Source organism: Anopheles nili, chromosome 2 (assembly GCF_943737925.1).
Source record: "Anopheles nili chromosome 2, idAnoNiliSN_F5_01, whole genome shotgun sequence".
In the NCBI taxonomy this organism is placed as follows: Eukaryota; Metazoa; Arthropoda; class Insecta; order Diptera; family Culicidae; genus Anopheles; species Anopheles nili.
Genome location: NC_071291.1, coordinates 15,274,045 through 15,294,826, shown reverse-complemented (window position 1 = coordinate 15,294,826; position 20,782 = coordinate 15,274,045). Strand labels below are relative to the sequence as shown.

General features: G+C 47.5%; 1 protein-coding gene across 2 annotated transcripts; it reads left to right on the top strand.

Moving 5' to 3' along the window:
• Nucleotides 1–240: 240 nt before the first annotated feature.
• Nucleotides 241–20,732, top strand: LOC128721305 (alpha-actinin, sarcomeric). Of its 2 annotated transcripts, XM_053815045.1 has the most exons (12): nucleotides 241–322; nucleotides 6,934–7,291; nucleotides 11,559–11,720; nucleotides 15,118–15,372; nucleotides 15,444–15,597; nucleotides 15,796–15,886; nucleotides 16,787–16,868; nucleotides 17,227–17,319; nucleotides 17,396–17,925; nucleotides 17,991–18,795; nucleotides 18,880–19,209; nucleotides 19,319–20,732. In XM_053815045.1, the coding sequence occupies exons 2-12, from the start codon at nucleotides 7,181–7,183 to the stop codon at nucleotides 19,475–19,477; spliced, it is 2,772 nt and encodes a 923-aa protein (XP_053671020.1). In that variant the 5' UTR covers nucleotides 241–322; nucleotides 6,934–7,180; the 3' UTR covers nucleotides 19,478–20,732. The 2 variants fall into 2 exon arrangements, with proteins under 2 accessions (XP_053671020.1, XP_053671021.1); XM_053815046.1 differs by lacking the exons at nucleotides 241–322; nucleotides 16,787–16,868 and adding an exon at nucleotides 5,339–5,400 and having other exon boundaries at nucleotides 15,796–15,881.
• Nucleotides 20,733–20,782: the final 50 nt, after the last annotated feature.

Below are 20,782 nucleotides of genomic sequence, written 5' to 3'. Positions count from 1 at the left end.
TCCGTACACTTGAGCCGGACAGGAATCGTTCGTGCAGTGCGTGCGTCCCGGTTTTGTCTCAAAATTAATAGCGCATTCTGGAGTAGCTCGCCCAGCGGCGAAGCAGTTTGATCGGTAGTTTGTGGTGTTACAGGAGGGGGCCAGTGGGCGACGAGACGTACAGTTGCAGTGTACCGTTGCAGCGAAGGAACACAGAAACCCGTAGGTGGTGCATTGGAGAAGGAAAAAAAAATGCACCAAGGAGAAAATTTGCAACCCGACCTCTTTCAGTTACCGGACTTGCGTTACTCGGACTGCATCGTGCGAGCCTCGAACTCGGCGTGTGAGTGTGTGGTTGATCGTCTCGGAAGTGATGTGCATTGAACTCTCGATCGAGCCTGGAGTGGTTTGTTTTCGTTTTTGCCCTTTCCTATATTGTGGCGATTCGTGACGGCGTCTCTTTAAATCCCGGACCCAGCCGTGCCTTCCAACGCGAGAGAAAAGGTGGCTTAGCTTAGGGCGAGGGCAACGAAAACCGTGAAAACACACAAACAACAAGGCCTTGCTGCGTTGGTGGCGTTGGCAAACAAACGAAGCAATAAAAAAAAACCCAACAGCTTTGCGTATCGCAGCATTCTTGTCCGAGGACCATATCGCGTCGTCTCGTTTCGATGCGTCGTTGTCGCGTCAGAGGGTGGTAATTTTCGCGACCGCGACGTGTGTTCGCATTTTCGCGACGTCGACGCCATTTGCTAGTCTATTCATCAACCAACAACGGTTTTGCTGCGACGCTACCATGGCCAAGCCGGTTCTAGGAGGGGTAGGCATTTTTCTGCGCCTGCCTACGTTTGCGCCCGTGTGTTTGTGTGTAGAAGGGCGTTTTTTGATAAAACAAAAAAAGGCAAGCACTTCCCAAGCGCATCCCCTTCTGGCCGGGTGTTTGGCTAAAAATTGTCATTTTACTATAAATTCAGGTTCGTCGCTTGCCGTCTTGCCTCGATCCTCCGTGTAACGGGTTGCGAATTGGCAACGGTTGATGTTGATGGCTCGAAAAAATAGATTGGGATCACCCCCGGTCCCGTCTCGTCAAGGTGGCTCTCCCGTGTCTCCATCTTCCCTACAGACTAACCTGTCTGTCCTGTTACTTACCCCTTGGCCTGCTTCGTTCCGTTCTACACCGGTTTTTATCATTTCCCCACTGCGGCTAATGGCCGACTGGTTTAGTTTGTCCGCGCTCCGGAGAGGTAGGATTTCCTTTCCGATCCAATTTTCCCCACGCATTTTTCTTCGCCCTTGCGACCATAGCCCTCTCCCAGGCGCCGGTCGCGAAGTGCCATTCGCTTCGTAGTATTACATTTGTTTTTACATTTCGAAACACAATTCCTTCCATCCTCCCTTCTCCTCCCATCGTCCTGCTCGGCGCCTGCAAAGAATGCCCGGTTGTCCTCTTTCTGCGGCCCACATCTTTGCGGTGGTGTGCAAATTAAAAGAACCACCTTGCGCAGCCGATGTGCTGCAGCAATCGTTCCATATTTTTACGCCTTTATTCTGCGGGTTGATAAGTTCCTAGCATGCGGTGTAGAGTGCTTTTCAACAATATGCCGGCGGTTGGATTTTGCAGGCCGTGTAAGTGTGATATTGAATTGCACATTTGAAGCGGATATGATGGGCCTGTGGGCAAAACAAAATAACAAAAAATCCTGCAGGTGTACTTGAGCGAGGCTAAAGTGGTCCCCGTGCTTCAGCAAATGAGCAATGTAGGTCTGCCGCCCGTGAGTAAAAAAAAAACCCGCCCGTACCTTGAAAGATCATCCGAATGATCGGTTGATGGTCGCCGTGTTTTGTGTGTGTTGCCTTTTTTTTATATTTATTTAACCATTTACATTCGCGTTTGTTTGCTTGCGTACATATCTCGGACGATGCGCTGGTCCGCGCGCGTCCTATAAATAATCTCATAAAGTATCCACCGTGAGAAGATGTTCTATTTTTGCGAGCCAGTAAAAGAAAAATCACTCCCTAAAAATAGTGCATGTTTTGTGACGGACCGTTGGGTGGCGGGCATTTTTTTATGATTATTTTGCTCTCGCCTTTTCCGAGCATGAATTCATAATTTTCATTCCCTCGATCCAGATGGGCTGATTCAAACCTCTTCCGTTGGTTGATGCAGTACCATCGATCAGACCAAATGTTTTGAGCCGTACTAATGTGTTGGATCAACGGCTTAGTAGGGTGTAAAAATTCATCCCTCATTAGACGTCATGACGTATGAAAAACAAGATCCGGAAAGGTCTACTGGCGCGGTTGCGATCACTATGGCCTCTCAAGTCAGAACTAGCGGACGTTCCTAGTAATCAACATGCTTTGGAGATCGATATGGATCGGCTGGTGGTGAATAAACAGCAAATTTCGTTCACTTGCTGACCGGAATCGAAGCTCATGGACGTCCGTGCGTGTGCGAGGAGAAATTTGACACACCGGCACGGATGGCGATATCGCGAGCGATCATTCCACGGGCTATTTTTGTGCAATCCCACCTCCAAGCGCCCTCTCCATTTCGGTCCGCTCGTTTTCGCTCACCCCCATGCACGTCCGTGTGGAAAATTTTCTCGTAACTCGATTTGTTGTGTGGTGACCGTCGGTTAATATTCTGAACCATCGAGATGATAGTTGCTCCTAAGCCGGCCGTGTCCTGTCCTCGTAAGGTGCCCTAGATAAAAATATAACCTCCAAATATTCCGGCTCGGAAGATGTATATTTTTACATCGATTTTGATTTGCTGGCTTTTTTTTTGCTTTACGTAAAAATTATCCAATGCTGCAATATAATCGAGAAAGGAGATACAAACCTCCGTTTCCGATGCTTTGTTCGTTACTGGATCAATCCTGTTTTTTATCGCTTACGATGACTAAGCGTCTTCAGCTGGAAAGCTTGATGATTCATTTGCATTGAAATCGCCATTAAGAGATCCAACAAAAGGTGTAAAATCGTTTAAAGCGAATCGATGAGGTGGATTGTTGAGATATTTTCAGCATTCCTGCTTACCAACCGATTGTGAACTACAATAATGCAAAAGAAGTTTATAAAAAGATTTTCATTTTGTATCATGTGACGAAAATGTGCAAACCGAAGGGTTTGTTCTTCATTGCTAATGCAATTCTTACTGAACCATCATCCCCCACGTGTTATAACTTTTCGCCTTACGCAATTGTTTGAATAGCGACGTCTGATGAATGCATAATTTACCAATCGCTGGGCGCCATCCAAAAACAACTCCATCGAGTTTCCCTTTCTGGAGTGTAATGGATCATTTGCATCAATCCTGGGAGAGGTGACTTGCAACGATCTCAGGGTCTGTTTTATGGTCATGATCTGGCCGTCCGGTTCAATTTCACACTTCGATTTCTGCGTAATTTTCTTTTTATGTCGATCTCCCGAAGGTGTCAGTGGAGCAGTAGATTTCAAGATATTATAAATCGATTATAGCTGCATCCCACAATGAATAGATGTTTTTAGCGCTTTCAAGAGTTGTTTTTATTGCAGCATTCAGCAAAATGATTTGATCTAGATTATTTACCCTCCGATACACTTCGATGCTGGTTCTCAATCTGTTGTCGAATGGAGCAACCTAGTGGAACGGGAATAATTACTATAATCTGTTCAAATAGAAGCAGTAACTCTTAGACAAGGCAGTTGATTGAACTTCCGCTTCCTAAGCTATCTGAAGTTACCTAATAAATCACAGCTCGCTGGTCGCTTTCTCTAAATTGCCAAACGAACGGAACTGGGCCAATGTTGTGCACATTTGTTGAAACCCAATGATTCTTGGGCAAGAACTGCCATCTCTGAGGCATAGTTAAGTGCTGTAAAAATAAGCTTCGCATCGATCCGACGAGATTTTCATACTCCCGTACTATCGATCGAAGATCAAAGCTTCCGTCCTGCTCCAGCACCTCGATAGACACCAGCTGCAACCGTAATTATGACAGTTCATTCAATTATCAGCCTCTCCCCATTCGGCTACCGTACGTGAGAACTCCATTAGAACGATGTAGAACCGGGTGCCCGGAATCGACTCTCATCCCTTGGCAGTGTGTGTGTGTGTGTGTCGGGGCTTTTTTTCGCAAAATTTGGCTCATCATCTGTGATTGCCTGAGATCGGCGTGATCGAGTCAGAACATAGACAAGCGCCACGATCGTTGGCCAGTGGAAATGTGAGGCACGAATTTTACCACGCACCATTGAGTGCGTGCGCCCTGTTCTCATGCGTAGAGTACGCAAGCAGTACTATATTCCACAACATTCGAAGCGGAACCACGCAACAATCGCATCCCGCGAAACAGGACCGCGAAGGGGGGCACAAAAACAAACCAAAACGTGGCGTCACGGCTGACTAGAAAAGTGAGAGATTCATCTCCCAACCTCGGTGGAGACAAACAGCCAGGGCAGCAGCAGCAGGGTGAGAAACGCGTCCGTTTGTTTGATTGTCGTGCGCTTTGCAATTCTGCCACCATGACCAACTGGCGGATCTGTCAGAATTGTGTGTTGTTGGTTTGCTGCTGCAACGATTGCTAGCAATCGTATTTTTTTTCTTCTTCTTTCGCATCTATTGTCATTGTGCGTAACCTCCTCCACCAGTCGCAGATCCCATCACCCAGTCTCATCACCCAGTCTGATCGGGTGGTGTTGAAGGTTCTTCTTTTTTTAAAAATAGCACAACATGCTGCGTGTGCGCACGTTTGCCCGCGAGTTCGGCGAGCGTTGTTTGCATGCATTCAGGCAGCTCCTGGCAGCTCCTGGCAGCCAGGTTCGCAGGAGTTTTGAGGTGTTATTTGATATGCATGTTTGAAGATCCGCTCGCTAATTGGTGTGTGGCCGGAACGTTCGGTTGACGCGTGCTCGATCGTTGCGAGTCACTTCCAATTAGACGACAAACGGTTTGTTTGATCGTCAAACTCCCGCCGCCGCGAATGGCTCAATTTACCGGTGAAAGTGACAGCTGGGTGTATTTTACCACTTCCGCCAATGTTCACATAAGCCCTGGTCTTATACATGTTCCAACGGACGCTATCGGTGACCCTTTGTGTCTCGGCTGTGGTGATGGTATTCAATTTTCTACTCACGCTCCCAGGCAGATGTCTTATCAATCGCCTCCCAGGGTGTGATCGGTGTTCGACTTCGACGATAATCGACCAGCGCACCCCGCGACATTGCGTATGCGCCGTCGCGCTCGCGTACGTGTGTGTGTGTTGCGTTTTCTTTTTGCTCAGGAACGCGCCACTTGCATGATAGGGCTTGGGGTTTTTTTTATCTCGCTACGTCGCCGTCATGGCATTGCTCATCCGACGAGTCAGTTCCGTTCGAACGTTCGTACGCTGCTGTTGCTGCTGGTGGTGAGCGGCCACTCACTCTGGATACTACACGGTAGAGTTTCGTCAGGTCCTGGCATGTGCCAGCAAGGACACGCTGCTCCGTTATCGGTGTGGATTGAAGGACGCTGGGAAGAGGATCTCCATGTGGCAGATTGGTGTTTGTGCGTGGGATGATTGCTGATCAGCTAGCGAGAGAAAACGAGATACTAAATGAACGGCAACACAGAGCGACAGAGCTAGAGAGCGAGCGAGAGTGCGTGAAATCTATTGGAGGATTGCACCGACGTTCTAGTGCGAATGCGCAGGACCGTGAATATCGTAGAATATGAAAGTCTCGAACGTCGGATCGGACGGGACGATGGGGCTCAGTTTTGGGTTTGCCACCAACGCGGTCAGTCCGAACGAACGAAAATCATCTCCATCTTCTTAGCATACGGTATATAGTGCTTCGTCCTTCTGCCCCAAGTGCAGTGCCCGTTAAGTGGGGAAATTCTAATAAGCTAATCTCGTTCGGGTTTGAGGGTCTTGCTTGGTGTCATGGACTGAAACATTCGATAGTAATGATCTCCACGAGTAAACAGCCAAACTCTGTGTAGCTGAGAGCTTGAACGTCTGATGAGCTCTAGTTGATCATGAAGTGCATTTGGGATTCACTTTAACCCGCTTTAGAAGCGATATTGCTTCTGGACGACGATACGTGAAGTATCTGGACTTGGAATGGGAATTGTGGAGGTTAGATTTTTACAGCAGCTCAAAAATAACCCTCTTAAACTATGTTCAAAATTACATAACGATAAAAAGAGGCATTGTTCATACTTGATCATTGGGTCAATTTTTGTTGCACTTATGACAATGTCTGTAGTGATCTCGCAATCTTTTTCGCAATTCGTGCGCTTGCTATGTCCTGTGTTGTCCTGTATAGAAACTGTGTAACGAACCTTGCTTGCCAAAACGGATAACGATCGTCATTGTGCCGTAATACCTTACGTCCTGTGGTGGGTGGGTTGGATGGGTTGCGTTACGTATTCACTTGTCGATGGCTTCCGTCGATCGCTAGCAGTAGATTTTCGTGTGTTGGCCTGTTTTGTTGACGTGCCAGGAGAGTCGAAATGCTCCGCGCTCTACCCTAAAGTCAGCGTGTTCAGCTGGCTATCCTTCTTCGAATTCTGAGTGTTGCTTTGTGCGTACGAGTGGTCGATCCTGCCGTGCTTTGCTCCTTTCGAGACAATGAGTGTACAAATGACCAACGGCAACCCTCCTTTCCGGTTGCGATAAGTATCTCAAGATCACTACAACTGGCAGGATGCTCTTAGAGCGTTCACGGGCCATGCTGAGAGTTCGGGAGATGCTTTGACAGATAAATGAAGAGAAGAGGATCGGTCCTTCGTGAGCACTCTGTCGCTGTCTCGCTTCGACTGCGCGAGTGAACGAGGCAGTGACAGAGGGAGCGAAAGAGAAGACACCCGCGAGAGAGATACGATGTGCTTATGTTGCGGTATTAGTAGTAGTAATAGTAGTAGTAGTAGTAGTTAGTTGGCAGCAGAGCGAGTGTTCAGTGAAGCGTTTTCCCACACTTTTCACCCAGGCAGCTGAAGAAAACCCTCGTCGTGCGAGCCGAGGATCAGTTCTCTCGGGAGGAAAGAGAAGAAAGTTATAAAAAAAAGCAAAAAAAGAGGCAACACCTTGGAGCAACCGAGGTGTGCGCGCGGTGGTATTGTGTTGTCTAGTTAGTTGGCTAGTGTCTGCGCGATAGCGAGTGCCAGTGCTTTGTTAGGTGGCAAAAGTGCGGTGTGTGCCATACCCGAACATCGAAGTAACGAACCTCTGCGACGATGATGGAGAACGGGGGATACCAGTACGGCGAGGAGAGCTACATGGAGCAGGAGGAGGAATGGGAGCGGGAGGGACTGCTTGATCCGGCCTGGGAGAAGCAGCAGAAAAAGGTGAGTACTACGTGCTGGATGAAGGCGTTACAGACAGAGGGGAAGCAGAGACATGCTGGGGAGGAAGGTAGCGGAGGGAGAAAGGATTCAGGGTCATGGATCAAGAAGAAGTTCGCATCAGAACAGGAGCTGTGCGGTGGCGGATTCCAAAATAGTACATCTTGATGTCATCAGTAGTGTGACGTAGAGTGACTGACGGATCCGATTGGCCGATTATGACGTCGCGAATGATGACGCAAAAGAGGCGAGCTGGCAAAGGAAACAGGCTCGACCACTAGCTGACCCACTCTGACTCTGATGAGTCGCCGCAGTGTCCGGATCTGAGTGTTACAGACTCTCCGAGCGTTTGCGTCAGCAACATAGCTGAAACGGACATCCGTCTCGAGTCTGGAACTGGATGTATTGGAGATGCCGCAATACACCTGCTGAGTGTTCGTTTTCCCGAACCGGGATGGAAAGGGAGGATCTTCTCTTTCCTCAAGCATCCTCCCATTCGGCAAGATCGTGTGATGTAACAGCCACCAAACACCGCCTTTCCCCGTGGAGGTCCGTGACATTGTTGCGCGGATGGCCCCGTTCTCGGTGTTTCATTGAGGTTCCTCACTGTCGACATTCTGTCGTCGAGCGCTCGTTTGGCTGGCGTAACTTATTTTGCTAACTGTGCATGTACTCAAGGTTGTACGTCACCGGGGTATATGTGTGTGTGTGTATGTGTGTACATGTATGTGATCGTATAGGAAAGCACAATAGCGGTTGAAACGTAACCTGATGCTTTTTTCGAGTGACGAATGCAATAAAAGTAAGCATTCCATGGAAAATGTACCACCAGATGGCGCAGTCACTCTGCAACCTGTTTCTGCTGAATCCACCCTCCAATGTCGCCTGTCGAATGGATGATAAATCATCCGTCCATGCGTGTGTCCGTGCACTCCGTGCCATCGACTTTCCATCGGGTGAAAATAAAATGCGGCGAGCTGGAAAACCCCAGGGATTAGTGGCGAGGAAGTGGCGTTTGCTCTCATTTGCCAACCACCCACCTCCTAATGTTGGGGACGATTTTTTGGGTGTGTGGTTCTTCCATTGGCTTGAATTTCCTCAACGATTGCCTGCTCCACTTCTTGGTAGGAAGGACTGATCTATTTTCGAAATTCCCCCGTTAACAGTAGCCGCGAATGGTATCGCGCGATCATCACCGCCCCGTCCCCGTAGTACGTTTGTTTTTTTCCCTTCTTCTTTTGCCAAAAAAGAAAACTTTCTTTTCCCTTTTTTCACTCACACACCGTGCGTGTAACGCTCGTGGTGCCGTTCGATCCTAGCGCTAGCGTAGCGCGTTCCGTTGGCCGTTGCTTTTGCTATTCCCATTTCGTCCGCCTGTCGCGTCGGTGTACATTTAGTGGCTTGTTGCCCTGTTTCGATGGTAGCTCCGTAAGAAAAATGGCCCACCGACAGCAGTCGATCGGCAAACTGCTCAGTATGCGCTAATGTGCGTTGGGTACGCAGGCGCGCAACCGTGGCGCCATTTACCGTACGATGATCGCACCGAGGTAAAGTACTGTGCGTCTCCATTTCAACGACCGTGGTTGTACTTTTATTCCGCTTCTCGATGATTTGCGCAAGGTGGTCAAGCACAAATGATCCAGAAGATCGATCTTAAAACACCCAAAATGGGTCTCTTAATGCTTCTACTCGCACATCTCTCGATCGATCATGCGCGATCTTCGAAATGTGCTTGTGCATTAAATTGCAGAAATCGTCAAAAAAAAATTGTCCCATGAGCTGATGCATACAAGATCAAGCAGTAATTCCCCCCAAAAGCTACATAAATCGTTTGATTTAGTGATACAAACCGTGGAATGTTGATTACGGGGTCTCGCTACACACTTTGCTAAATGAATTTGGCATGCTACGGGCAGGAAAGTGCACCAAAACCGCTCTACAATTCGCGGGCTCTTGCAGCTAGATGCTGCTGGTAAGCATTTCGCAAGCCAGAGATAGCTGCACGAGGGCAATTAATTGGCCCCGCCGATGGCAATTAGGATTATCGATCGACGGCGACGATCAACGTCGCGTCGCAGTGAATTGCTGCGGGTCTTATTGCACGTGGTGTGCGAAGGATGCGCGGGTATAATTAGGGGTCAGCCGTGTTTGGCGAGCACGGGAGCAGGTTCCGATGCCATGGCGCCTGCCATAACCTCCTTTCGTTCGTGCTCGCTGGTGCTCGAGACGTAAACTATCGCGAGCTGCGAGAGTGCGTCGGATGCTGCTAGCGGATTCTAACCAGCGTTCGGTGTAACTGCAAAGCGCTCAACGAATTGGATAACCAGTGGCCGTGGTGGGCGATGCTAGACGCAACGAACGAGCGAATTTACCATCGCCACACACGCACAAACTCACGCACATACACACCGAGCGAAGAAAACGAAATCCGCCTCCTCGAGAAAATGTGGTTAAGGACAACTAAAATTAGACACTTCTGAAGCACACGCAGCAGCAAGAGGAAGCAAGGAGAAAGTAGCTCACTAACACATCGAAATGCGCCGCTCGGGAATGTGCCAGCTGCCCCGTGAACGGACCCGCAGCATAGGTTTTGCCCGCCCGAGGAGTGCAAATGGCATCCGTTGTTACAAAATCCGTGTCCGTGGGGGAATGAAAAAAATGGCCGCACAACTGTGAATGCGCGTCCGTCCGCCCTTTTCGCTTAGACATTGTGTGCGGTTGTGTGAGGAGAGGTCCTCGTGATGCAACTGCATCGCTGGGGGTTGCACTTTAAAGTTTGGCCAACAATAACTGACGGTCCTGCGCTACTTGTGGTATCGTCCTCAAAACATTGGCCCGAACAATCAATGACCCTTCCTGTGTGCGTGTGTGTGTGTGTGTGTGTGTGTGGTTGATGTGCGCAACTCTTGGCGTGTGTGCGCAAGACTCAATCCCAGCATATGCATGCATGCTAATGGGGTGGAGAAGATGACGGGAATACATTTGGCATCGCAAGGATTGGCATCGATCGCAGCATCGCTTTTCGCCATCTCCACACGCATGCGCGCCCATGCGTCGTTGTTGGTGTGCTATTTGCGTACTCCGCTGCACACATTGGGTGGCGTTCGGTAGCGATTGCGCCTAAAAATATCTCCCACCGTACATCGAGTCCATCCGCCGGTGGTCATCGTCGTTTTGCGCCCTCACGCTTCTTTCTCTCGCACTGCGACTGCTTTTTTTTTATTCGAACCACCCACGAACCACCGCCCAAATCATCCCGATGTTCCTTGTTCCGTGGCACGCATCGGACCATTAACACTCCACGATCACTTGATCACCAATCTGCCCTTCGTGGTACGCCAGTGATCATTTTCTGACATTGATCCACTTGTCCCATTCATTCAGCTCGTTGCTGGAGTTCGTTGGAATGTCTCAAAATTTCTACCTACAGCTACAGCTTTCCCGGTGTTCATGGTTCCGGTACGATCTTTCGCGATCGCCTAAACAACTCCGCGTTGAAGGGCACCGCAGGTAAATAGAGCTAACAGCCGTTCTGGAAACATGCTCACGTTTGCTGAACGGAACAAGCAAACAAACGATTCGTGAACCATGTTTTCCCGTATTTGAACCATTGCGCGCCCTTCCTTCTACTTTTGGACACTTCTTTATTTTGGAACACCATCGCGCGCGTGTGTGGACGATGGCTTACTTTCGGTTACGGTTGCGAATGGTGGGAAAATTTAGGTGGGTGTTAACGGACTTGGAATATGGTGCGGCTGAAAGGAGGGTAGATTTTTTTCCCCATGAAACCCATGGCATAAACAGCGAAAAAATGCCTCAACCATATTGCGAACCGCTGAACGAGCAAAGCTCAACCACACGCTTAGTATTTATAGAACTCGAGAAAAGCGACTTCACGGAGAAGAACGATCACATCGAGCGAAGTGTGTGAGTTTGGGTATCGGTAAGAAGTAAAAAAGAAGAAAAGGAAAAACAAGGACGAAATATGAACAAACAGTGCCGTAATTTTTAAGGCAACCGTGTCGCACCCAACAGATTCGAACCCGTCGCCAACTCTCTGGCTGTAGCGTGTTGTTTTTACCTTGATCCTTGCTGTAGCCTTCAACGCCGAACGACGGCTTGGTATGTTGTCGAGGCTTTCAATGAACTAAGACCGTCACCCTTCGAATCGGGCCCGAAAATACTTTCAAACAATCGCATCCAAACAACCGTTTGTTGATAAGTGAACGATACTAACATTCTGACTCTCATTCTGCTCTCTTCCAATCAGACCTTCACTGCTTGGTGCAACAGCCATCTGCGCAAGGCCGGTACTTCGATCGAGAACATCGAGGATGATTTTCGTAACGGACTCAAACTCATGCTCCTGCTGGAGGTCATCTCCGGAGAAACCCTGCCGAAGCCCGACCGCGGCAAGATGCGTTTCCACAAGGTAAGTGAGATATTAAGGCGGAGTTGACTCGGCGTCTCGGGAACATCAAATCCAACGCAACTCATCCGACCTGGATGTACTTGAATGACCAAAGCTTCTCATAACTCATGCCAATGTCATGCGCTATATAAATACCTGTCAGTGGTGATAAATGATATTTTTGACAAGATGTATCTGAGGTGCATCTAAAAATATTCGCTACAGGATTACTCCAATTTTTATGACAGTCAATTCATTAAACGTTTATCTTAAGGCATCAGTGAAGTATGTTTAGCTTTGTATGCCTGTGTGGCCTAATTTCGGTTCTGCCTTGAAGTTATCCTATGGCATCTATGGGGACTTTGCAAATAGTACAAAAAGTTCCCAACCACTTTTTTCACAGGTTTGATCGCTAGTTGTACAACAGCCTAGCCGTTGCTTGACGTTTCCGATCGTCACTGACATCGACGTTCGCACTTATCTTGCATTAATGTGTTTTACAACGATTCCTGCCACGGGCCGCTTATGCTGCTAATAGAGCAAATGATTGATTGACGAATCGCCTTGCCTTATCACCAGCATGTGCAAGGAATGCCCACGACAATACGCTGCATTTGCGTTCTCGAAGGGGGTTTGGTTTCTTCGAACCCACGCCACCTCATGGATGAAATCGAATACTCTTGTTGCTTTTAAGGGCAGAGATGCGGTGGGTTCTAGCGTGGTGGGCACGGCACAGCTGAGTCAACAGTGCTACTGTACAAGATTGACAGGTCAGCGAGTTGGCCACGGTCACTGTTCTGACCGCACTGTGTGGCGATTGCGAACGTCCCGTGCAAGGTGCCTTATAAACGAGGCGTGTGGAGCTCGCTGGATAGGCCACCTTCAGATTTTCAGTTCACTTCCTCCGACAACCAGAACGTCGAAGGGCCTTCAGTAGCTAACAAACGCTGAGACGCGTGCCCACGCTTTGCGCACTGCAAGGGAAACCAAGCAAGCTGTGTGGACAGCTGATGGCGCGACGACACGTTTGTGATGGACGAGAATGTAATGGGCCGGAGGTGTTGTTTATTTGGGCCATGCATGCTTAAACGATGATGATGTTCTCTCGCAACGCAGACCTTCCCGCCGGTGGTGGTCCTTGTGGCTCGATCCGGTGCTCATCTCTCATCAGTGGGCCTTTGGACGAGCCAGGATTGCGCGGTCAATGCTATAATTTAATAAATCATTCGTTACTTGGAATGCGTCCAAAATTCGGGAGTGTCCGCCAAATGGTATCACTTGGAACTCTGTTTTCCAAATGACGGCACCTCGGCCACCCAGCTTCGTCCTGCGTCGCCTGGTCTGTGTTGCCTGCCAGAATTAATTGAAGGGCGTTTGTCGGCAACGGATGCTGGTAGGTAGGACATGCTGGTGTGCTCAATGAAATTGTGTACATGACTCATTAGCGCAACGGAACAGATGAAAGATTTTCTGTGGATCACCTGCCCTGACCACGGGCATTCACTCGCTTTTTGCATCCGTTGGCCGCATTTGATTGGCCGGTGGTCTCGTTTTCTGTTTGAAATTACACAACGATGACCGTGAGGGAACGGTAGGGAAAATATTTATATTTTTGTAAAGGTAAAAATAACGCGAAGCATTCGGAGGCAAAGCAGTCGAGATGAAAAATATCCAACAGCAGCAAATACCGTTTGAAGGACGCGATTTATTGAAGAGGCCGCGTATGTCACTGTTTTGTACGGTTGTCACAGTTGATTACCGAGGGTCACTTGAAAAGTATGGAATTTTATACATATAATTATATTTATTTATTTTTTGAGCATCAGAAATATCACGTGATATGTTTATCACGTGGAAAAATAATGTTGAAAGTCAACTATGTGGAATAATGAAATTGTTTTAAACACAAGATGTGAAGATCAGGCAGAATTTGGATTTGGATGCAAGGAATAGAATCCTGATGTTCAATGCTGTTGCCGTTTTGTGTATCATGCATCAATAATAAGATAAATATAACCTTATGATTCGCATGAGCACATTCTTCATACCAACAGTAAGTACAAAGAGCAGATGGGCGGACAGCCGGTGGAACAACACCATCAACAACCTGCACCATTGATGAACATTTAGCACCGTCGTTTCAGCAGCGACCCTAAAATACAAACACAGCGCAGCAAAAACTGCTACTGTGGTAGCGAATATTTTAAGAAATCTGAATCATCCACCTGTTTGCTGAGGGGTGGTAAACGCGCGTTACCACACTAGCAAGGGTGAACGATCATGCAGCATACAGGATGCCGGGAAACGGCGAGATCGTGCGAGATCCTCCGTTACCGCCTGCTACCAAGCTATTTCTCAGTACCCAACTCGGCAGCAGCCGACTCTGTGCCCGCTAGACCGCTAGGGCAGTGAGACATTTTTGGGTTCTGATTTCATCTTCCGTACACTCACCACAGCGGCGCATGCTGCCCTGAGCACATTGTGGCGTTCAACTATGTTAGTAGCTAAGCGTTCCACGCGGGAATGAGCTAGCTGAAGCACTACGAGCGGTGCAACATGATACCCCCGGTGGTTGGTGATTGCTCTCCACTGCTATGCGTCACATAGCGGAAGGTTTCCTTGGCCCATCTCCACCCCATTGGACATACACACACACGCCTCCGGACATCGAATACGATCGTGCCCTGGCTGGTTTACCACAAAAGCGAAGGCAACGATAGGGATTGAACAGCTCACCTCTCAGCGATGGTACCGATGTACTCTCGATGATGTGAATTTCACGCTAGCGAAAGGCGTACCCGAACTCTCGTACCACGATCGATCGTCTGGTGATATTCTCTCCTTTCAACCGCAAATGCTAGCTGACATCCTGGTTTAACTTCTGCACCTTGTGACATCGAATCTAATAACTAATCCACGGGCACGAGTCTCGATGGTGTTTCGTAATGTCAGAGGCAGCTGGTCCCGGAACCCCAACCTCATCCTGCAACATGCATCTCCAGCTTTGCCGTCTCAGTGAGGCAATCTGGCACGATCCGCTTTCGTAATCGAAGCTATTTCTGTCATGTGGATTACGTTCCGCAGAGGATGCGGCGGGCGGTTTGGATTTATTTGTCGAAATGTTGATTTTAGGTAGAAACACGCGTATCGTGGAGAGAAGGAGCAACTTCTAACCGAAGTGATGATTATTGCTATTGAGTTTTAAGATTTATCTCTTCCGTGCAGCTAGTAACCACATACTGTTTAATTTGCGAACGTAGACGGATTGCAATTGGCTGTCGATGAAAAATCGTCTCACTAAAAAGTTTGTTTTGTTCTCCTCGAATCGTATCATCGTTCCGTATTATAAAAAAAACATATACTTTCAACTATGCATTGCGATTTCTAACATTTCGTCTTCATTTCTTCCTGGATCCAGATTGCCAACGTAAATAAGGCATTGGATTTCATCGCATCGAAGGGTGTGAAGCTGGTGTCGATCGGCGCTGAAGAAATCGTCGACGGCAACCTGAAGATGACCCTCGGCATGATCTGGACCATTATCCTGCGATTCGCCATCCAGGACATCTCGGTCGAGGAAATGACTGCCAAAGAAGGTCTGCTGCTGTGGTGCCAACGTAAGACCGCACCGTACAAGAACGTCAACGTGCAGAACTTCCATCTCAGCTTCAAGGTATGGTTCGGATCTCGCGTGTCTTACTTAGGGAATATTACGAGACGTATTTTTCGCCTTTGTCTATACAGGACGGTTTGGCATTCTGTGCCCTCATCCATCGTCATAGACCCGACCTGATCGATTACTCCAAACTGTCGAAGGACAACCCACTGGAGAACCTCAACACGGCGTTCGATGTCGCTGAGAAGTATCTCGACATTCCAAGAATGCTTGACCCTGATGGTAAGTTCTTAGTTCCACGTCTATATCGAATACGAATAACGCAAAAATTCGCAAGGATGCAACTGGTGTCTGAATGAGCTAAATATTCAGGCTTTTAACAAACCCCAACATGAAAGATTCGTTTTCGTGTTAACCGTTGTTGTATGCATTGGTGATGGTATAATGCATCCGCAATCTTTTTGTACCACCGTTATCTAGATCTGATCAACACGCCGAAGCCAGATGAACGTGCCATCATGACGTACGTGTCGTGCTACTACCATGCCTTCCAAGGAGCGCAGCAGGTTCGATACGAATCCCCGATCCCCTCCTAATGTCTGCTAAGGAGTGATATTGCTTACACCTCGTCGACGTTTAAATAATTGTACTTGTTCGTTTGTTCGTGATTGCGTCATATAACGACTGGCTTGTCGCCGTTTTGTTTTTGTTTGTTTGTTGTGCGTAAAAAAAACTAACATATTTCGCGGGAAAATTCCACAGTACTCTCCCCGGGATGTTTCATCGTTGGTGTTCACGTCGATCGCTGTGGCGTTCTTGTTCAGCGAGTGATGCTGAGGTTGCTTTACTTTGCAAACTGTTGAAATGAGGGGCTTCTTCCTTTGCGGACAAAAAATGTTGCTCCCCGACCCGACAGTATGACGCATCAAGTGTGCTATGATTGACATTTTCAGCTAATACTGACCAAAACAATCACTCATCGTGGCGTCGTCCCTCAGCCTACAACATCCCCTGGTGGTAATGCTTTTTCCCTAATGCATCGTTGTGTCCTTTCCTTTGGGCTTAATTCTATTTTTATAGCTGCAGCAGAATGCCGAGTCGATCAATGATACAGTTGGAAGTCGTCAATCAGCAACTGCAAATCGGATCGAAATAAGGGATTTTGCTATTTTACAGATCTGTAAAAATACTAACGATGGTTGTTGATCGCAAATGTGTTCTAACAAACTAAAAGCATCCAAACACTTACCAGCATCCAGTGCAATGGATTCCGTTAAAGTCTAAGTGCTAATTTCAGCGTTTTGTAAAATATTGTTGTGAGTGTATTTTTTCTTCTTTTTTTCTCTCTTTTTTCTAATGCTTTCACTCGCCGTGCCTTGTTCCATTGTCTGTCAACAATACAAAACGCGCATACTTGAACAACAAAACCAAACACCTACCAACGAAACACGACCTGACTTACAATAGACTTACAAAACACAGCCATGCCAGATGAACGCGCCGTTATGACTTACGTTTCATCTTACTACCATTGCTTCAGCGGGGCCCAAAAGGTCTGTTATGTTTTTTTTTATCTTATACTGCAAAACATGTTTCGTTTTTTCACAATATTTTTGTTTCATCATCTACAGCACACTACATAAGAACATGTGTAGTTTTTTTTTTGCGTTGTACTTTATGTTGAATGTTATTTATCAATGTGCTGTTGTTTGAATATCTATAATCTTTGTCACAACGTGTGACCTGTTTTATACAAAATTGGACAAGAAAAGTTATTTGCATGCTATTAAATTACTTTTTTCAATTTTTGTCATACAAAACAATATAAATACATGTTATGATGATTCGGCGAATGAATAATATTTGATCAGTTAGATTAACAGGTGATTCAATTTCTTTTTGGTATGTTAGGCTGAAACCGCTGCCAACCGTATCTGTAAGGTACTGAAGGTCAACCAGGAGAATGAGCGTCTCATGGAAGAGTATGAGCGATTGGCCAGTGATGTAAGTATACTAGAAATTTAAAAGAAGGGACCATATATTTAACAGCACGTTTTTGTTTTGTATTCCTTTTATAAAGCTGTTGGAATGGATCCGACGCACGATGCCATGGCTTAACTCGAGACAATCGGACAGCACGTTGGCTGGTGTCCAGAAAAAGCTGGAAGAGTACAGAACTTACCGTCGCAAGCATAAGCCGCCACGTGTCGAGCAGAAGGCCAAATTGGAGACGAACTTCAACACCCTGCAGACCAAGCTGCGCCTGTCGAACCGTCCGGCGTACATGCCGACCGAGGGTAAGATGGTGTCGGACATCACCAACTCCTGGAAGGGGCTTGAACATGCCGAGAAGGCGTTCGAGGAGTGGTTGCTGGCTGAAACCATGCGCCTGGAGCGTTTGGAGCATTTGGCGCAGAAGTTCAAGCATAAGGCCGATACGCACGAGGACTGGACCAAGGGCAAGGAGGAGATGCTGCAGTCGCAGGATTACCGTAACTGCAAGCTGAACGAGCTGAAGGCGTTGAAGAAGAAGCACGAAGCCTTCGAGTCCGACTTGGCCGCTCACCAGGATCGTGTCGAGCAGATCGCTGCAATCGCCCAGGAGTTGAAGTAAGTAGTGCGGTTAGTGAAATAAAGTAAAGAACCGGTGCAATGATGCGTTTTATTCCTTTCAGCACTCTGGAGTATCACGATTGCGCTTCGGTGAACGCCCGTTGCCAGCGCATCTGCGATCAATGGGATCGCCTTGGAGCGCTGACTCAGCGCCGTCGCCAGGGCTTGGACGAAGCCGAACGTATTCTGGAGAAGATCGATCTGCTGCACTTGGAGTTTGCCAAGCGCGCAGCTCCGTTCAACAACTGGCTCGATGGCGCTCGGGAGGATCTCGTGGACATGTTCATCGTCCACACGATGGAGGAGATCCAGGGCCTGATTCAGGCGCACGATCAGTTCAAGGCAACGCTCGGCGAAGCGGACAAGGAGTTCAACGTCATCATCGGACTGGTCCGCGATGCTGAGGCGATCGTGAAGCAAGAACAGGTGCCCGGTGGTCTGGTGAACCCCTACACCACACTCTCGGCCGATCTGATCAGCCGAAAGTGGTCGGAAGTGCGAGCACTTGTGCCGCAGCGTGACCAGACGCTGGCTAACGAGCTGCGCAAGCAGCAGAACAACGAAATGTTGCGTCGCCAGTTCGCCGAAAAGGCTAACGCGGTCGGACCATGGATCGAACGGCAAATGGACGCGGTGACGGCCATCGGTATGGGCATATCGGGCTCGCTCGAGGAGCAACTGCACCGTCTGAAGGAGTATGAGCAGGCCGTGTATGCATACAAGCCGAGCATCGAAGAGCTGGAGAAGATCCACCAGGCCGTGCAGGAGTCGATGATCTTCGAAAACCGATACACGCACTACACGATGGAAACTCTGCGTGTTGGATGGGAGCAACTGCTAACATCGATCAACAGAAACATCAACGAGGTACGTCATCTACCGATACCAGACGATCGGCGGGAGATGCTCTTGATCGAATCTTGCATTGTAATTTTATTTTGTTTGTTCCAGGTGGAGAACCAAATTCTCACCCGTGACTCGAAGGGAATCACACAGGAACAGCTGACCGAGTTCCGCTCGAGCTTCAACCACTTCGACAAGAACCGAACTGGTCGGTTGGCACCAGAAGAGTTCAAGTCGTGTCTCGTCTCGCTGGGCTACTCGATCGGCAAGGACAAACAGGGAGACATGGACTTCCAGCGCATCTTGGCCGTGGTCGACCCGAACGCATCGGGCTACGTGCAGTTCGATGCTTTCCTGGACTTCATGACGCGAGAAAGCACCGATACCGATACGGCGGAACAGGTTATCGATTCGTTCAGAATTTTGGCATCCGACAGGGTGAGTATTTCGATGATGGTTCTCGTCCGCTGTTTCGTTAGTGGAGAATAGCAGCGTTTGTTGATATTTGGATACTAATCGAGGGACAATCAATTGTGCTTTCTCGTAGCCTTACATTCTTCCCGATGAGCTGCGCCGCGAGTTGCCACCAGACCAGGCGGAATACTGCATCCAAAGAATGCCACCGTACAAGGGACCTAATGCCATCCCTGGAGCATTGGATTACATGTCCTTCAGTACGGCGTTGTACGGCGAGAGCGACCTGTAATTGGTGCCCGCAGCCGTCGAAGCCATCCTGGATCATTGCTGATCGTGGGCCGGCGAAAAATACACCAACAAACACACACACACAATCACGCCAACAACGCCAACAATGTGCATGCGTGCATACGAATCGCATCGCATGTCCTTACCGCGCCATCGACAGTTATTTCAACTCCTGTCTCTATTGCTGTTTTTTATTATTATTTTTATTGCCAATATGGGAACGCATAGTGCTGGAAAGTAAAGTCACATCGTCATTTCGCCGGCAGGTAGTGAAAATGAAATGGTTTATGAAAATCGTGGACGAATCTACAGCATATCGGTTTGATGCGATTTGCTTGATAATGGAACAAATGGAATCCAGCTGCATAAGAAGTAAGGATAGTGTCCTGATGCACGTAATCAGTGTTACGCTGGAACTGCGAGAAAGTGCATGAGATTTGGGAAACAATCTGTTGTAAACATGTGTAAAGGTCATCAATACATGCTAGCCACGCAGGCAGATGCTAGAGTGAAGAATCATAAAAGTTTTAGTGAGAGGAAGAAATGAGCATGCGAATAGCACAGACAAGAACAGTGTTGAAATAGAGTCAACCATCCGAGCTGGCTGGTAACGATGAGAAACCATTTTATTTTATTGCATATTTATTATGATTATAATTACGAATACTGCTCTATGGTCGTTATTATTATTATTTTCGTTTTCTTCAACAAAATGATGATAATGATGATGATAGATGATGAGGATGAGGATTTTGATGATGATGATCGTCGACATACAAACAAAAAGAGCAATCGACGAGTTCTTTGGAAATCTTATTTATATAATAAAAAGAAACACACAAAAAAAATACAAAGAAGAACACAAAAATGTAAAAAACCCAACAAAAAACCTAACAAACACAACTCTAACAAACCAAAGTGTGCAACGTCTTCAATTCATTATATAATTTGTTTAGTGTATTGCTTTTCCCCCGCCAAGAGCAAGAGCCAACAGCCGTTCCAGAGAATTTGACGCTTTAATACGAAGCGATATCTCAGTTTGCGCCTTCCTTGAGAAATCTAAATTTTCCAAAATGTTTACTTTTCGCATATGCATATTATGATTTTAAAACACGTGCGGCTATGTTTGAAATGTTTCTTACACTCTAAAAACATGATTTTATTTCATTGCGTTTGATGTGAAGTTACAGTTTATCTAGTTACGTAATACTCAACAACAGTATAAATAATACTAGGATGATATTTACAATTGCTTACACCGGACCAATTTTCCAACTAGTGCTAGTAACGATTCTAAAAAATAACA